Source organism: Carlito syrichta, unplaced genomic scaffold (genome assembly GCF_000164805.1).
Source record: "Carlito syrichta isolate Samal-C Ts95f unplaced genomic scaffold, Tarsius_syrichta-2.0.1 Scaffold47312, whole genome shotgun sequence".
In the NCBI taxonomy this organism is placed as follows: domain Eukaryota; kingdom Metazoa; phylum Chordata; class Mammalia; order Primates; family Tarsiidae; genus Carlito; species Carlito syrichta.
In genome coordinates this window covers 156,488-159,748 of record NW_006991408.1, presented here as the reverse complement: position 1 = coordinate 159,748, position 3,261 = coordinate 156,488, and the positions used below count along the sequence as shown (strand labels likewise).

At 50.4% G+C, this 3,261-nt stretch overlaps 1 protein-coding gene across 1 annotated transcript in view; it reads left to right on the top strand.

Moving 5' to 3' along the window:
• The first annotated feature begins 2,610 nt into the window (after window positions 1–2,610).
• Window positions 2,611–3,261, top strand: part of TMEM200C (transmembrane protein 200C) — a 2,689-nt gene continuing 2,038 nt past the window's right edge. Inside the window, exon 1 of the mRNA XM_008048567.1 lies at window positions 2,611–3,257. Within this exon, the coding sequence (XP_008046758.1) occupies window positions 2,611–3,257 (647 nt within the window). The remainder of the gene's footprint in view (window positions 3,258–3,261) is intronic.

Sequence of the window (3,261 nt, the reverse complement as noted above, 5' to 3'; positions counted from 1 at the left end):
GAGGGCCGGGGTTGGGTGCCAGGCACTGCACGGCGCTCCCCGCCCGTGGGCGCGGAGCCTCAGACGCCGAGTGGGGCTTCATCCATCGCGAGCGGAGAACTTGAGTGTCTCTCTTGGAAGCGGTTGTATTTTTAGACATCCCTCCTTTGCTTCCCCCATCCTCCATTCCTTAGCCACGGCAAGACCAGCGCCAGGCAGTCGATTGCGAGGGCAGCCAGCCCCGGCCGCTAAGTTTGTTTTCTTTCGTGAGGTGCGAGGAGAGCCTCAGAGGTGGGTCTTGCGTGGCATCTGACCTCTGTCAGGGTTTCGTGTCAGAGGGCGATCCATCGAAAAGGAGCACAGCCTTCAGTCGAGCCGAAGGAATAATAAACCGGGGAGTTAATCACTAGCGATTAAACTAATTTTAAAGAGCTTCTGCCAACGATTGTTGAAATTCGTCCTCACCTTCCTTACGTTCTACCGGAGCCAAAGCTGCCTTGCTGAGAAGAAACACAAGTGAATGCCCTGCCTCCCCCAAGGAACCCAGCTTCCCGGGGCACCTGACCAGTGCCCAACAAAACACTGGCCCTTCTCTCGTGGGAGAGCCGCTCTGCCACCTGAGTCTGGGTTTGCTTCTAAAATGTCCTTAAAGCCCTTTTAAGATAAGCACAGACCTCTAGACTATTTAAGACGCTGGAGTCTGGGGATCACGTAAAACAATAGTCTCTATATTACAAATACATAAGTAAATGTGCTTTTGGGGGGCGTGATAGATGGACAGTAAGCTTTTTTTAAAAAAAAAATAACAATCTATACTTACTGGTACAGCTCCTCCTTATACCAAAATTTAAAAGGGTTGTAGATGTATTCTCTATACTGACCCCTTTCTAACCTACCTAGTGCTTCTCTTTACTGAAACCCAAGTAAGTTCCAAAGAGATATTGATTCACAAACATTGTAAAGAGCTGATTACCATTTGCATCCACCGATGGAGAAAAGACCCTGCTTATGTTGGTATAATGGAGGGAACCCAAGGGCCAACGCTTTTCACCCAAGTATAAATTAAAAACAGCATTCTACCTTGGTAGTCTCACATTTTCAAAGGATAATTTATTTTTTAAAAAAACATGAATTATCTTATAAAGGATAAAATACCAAAAGGCTTGTGAGTGATATCTCAGTCTTTCAGTTTATACAATGCCCTTAATTTTAGCATCTCTATTATAGGAGGGAACACAACCAATGGAACAGAAAATGTTTTACTCCGGGGATACAGCAGGACTGAAATGTTTAGAAGCTGCTGAATAACCACAGATACGCATTTGTGAATTTACCTACCCAGGCTTTATTACAAACAACCAAATAGACTTCCTAAAGACAGTCCATTGATTGTTGTCCCCCCTCCCTTCCTAAAAATGACCTCATGAGAAAAGGATGAAAGAAACAGGGTTGGCTTGGGGGGAAATGTCATCCTACAAATCATCATTATTATGTAGACTGCTTTACCTAGTTAATTGCCTACTCATTTGAATACTGGGATTCTGTAGAGTGCTCTTGGCACATTAATAAAGGGTCAGAAAGCTATTATGGCAGAGTGTTTCATTTTTTTTAATATTGTAATTTTCCCACATGAGAAAAAGATCTGTCTCTTGGAGATTTCAGGAGACTTCTCAAATCCCCTGATGAAATCTAGCACATGATACCTTTAAGGGAGTTCCTCTGAGGGAAGAGAGAAGGCCAGAAGGAAGAGCTCAGTTACATAACCAGTTACCTAAAACTAAATATTCCACCCCAAGAAGCTGTCCAGATGTTGCAGAGTAGAGAGGAGAAGGCCATGAGAGGAATCTGCTTGCCGTTAGCTGTAGGAACAGGAATAGGTGGGAGACAACTTAGTGAAGGGATTTATTGTCAGAGTATTGCAATATCTCTGTGTTTTCCAAGCAATGAACTCTCTGTTAATTATCTGAAGTAAATAAACTCTGCCTGCCAGTATTGCCCTTTCATTTTATTCCTTGGTCTTTGTCTAACAGTAACTTTCTCGATTGTTTTAGTGACTTTGGGCCCCACGGTTACAGATTCCTCAGTTTAGAGACCTGAAACTCCTGAGGCAGCTCCCTTGGGAGATCTTCCTATTCCAGTGAACCAAGAGAAAGTCTCTTACCAGGAACGTCCTCAACCACTACTCTGAGCCCCCACGCTTAGTTTGTACTGATGGTTGGAACTCCACTGACTGCCAGCCAGGAGAATTTGAAATGAGCCATTACCTGGGAAGTGCGTGGGAGGGATGGCCTGGGGGGGAAGTGGGGGGGGAGGAGAAGAGGCATTCCTCTCAGATTCCTGTATCACCACTTCTCAGTTACCGCAACATGTCCCTTCTCTAATATCTACCCCAACCCACTACACGGCCTTCGGTTAGTGGGTAGAGGCCCTGGGGATGGGGGACACACAGAGAGTGGGATTTGGGAGCAGGGCAATTGCAGTGCGTGGGATGGTGCTGCAGCCAAGCCTACACCCTCTGACTGTCTTCCTCTGCTTTGCAGCAGGAGGTGGCAGAGGAGCTAGTGGGCAGTTGGCGCCTCCTCTGCACAAGCCTCCACCCCAGAGGCCAGTCCCGCACTCCACGAGTTCGCCATGATCGCCACCGGCGGCCTGCTGAGGATTTCCGCCAGAAAGCAGGATCCCCTCCGCCCCCCCAGCCAGATCCCCAAGCGCAAGCGGAAAACCAAGAAGAGGCGCAAGAACGACGTGGTGGTGGTGAAAGGCAAGCTGAAGCTGTGCTCCATCTCGGGGCTCATCGCCCTTTGCGGGATCCTGGTGCTGCTGGTGGGCATAGCCATGGCGGTGGTGGGCTACTGGCCCAAGGCCCACGGGGCCAACAGGGAAGGCGGTAAGCAGCCGCCGCCCGCGGGCAGCAGCCACCGCGTCCCGGCCACGGCCCACAGCACTCCCAGTGGCAGCAAGAACCGGTCCGGGAGCCATCCGGGGACCCCAGGGGGTGGCAACTCCAGTTCCGGGAGCGCCCCCGGGAGCACGCCTCCAGCGCGGCCCGCCGCCCCCTCCTCCTCCTCCTCCTCCTCCACGTCGGTGGGCTTCTTCTTCCGCGTCTTCTCTGGCTACCTGCACTCCGACAAGCTCAAGGTCTTCGGGCCCCTCATCATGGGCATCGGCATCTTCCTCTTCATCTGCGCCAACGCGGTGCTCCACGAGAACCGGGACAAGAAGACCAAGATCATCAACCTGCGGGACCTCTACTCCACCGTCATCGACGTGCACAGCCTCCGC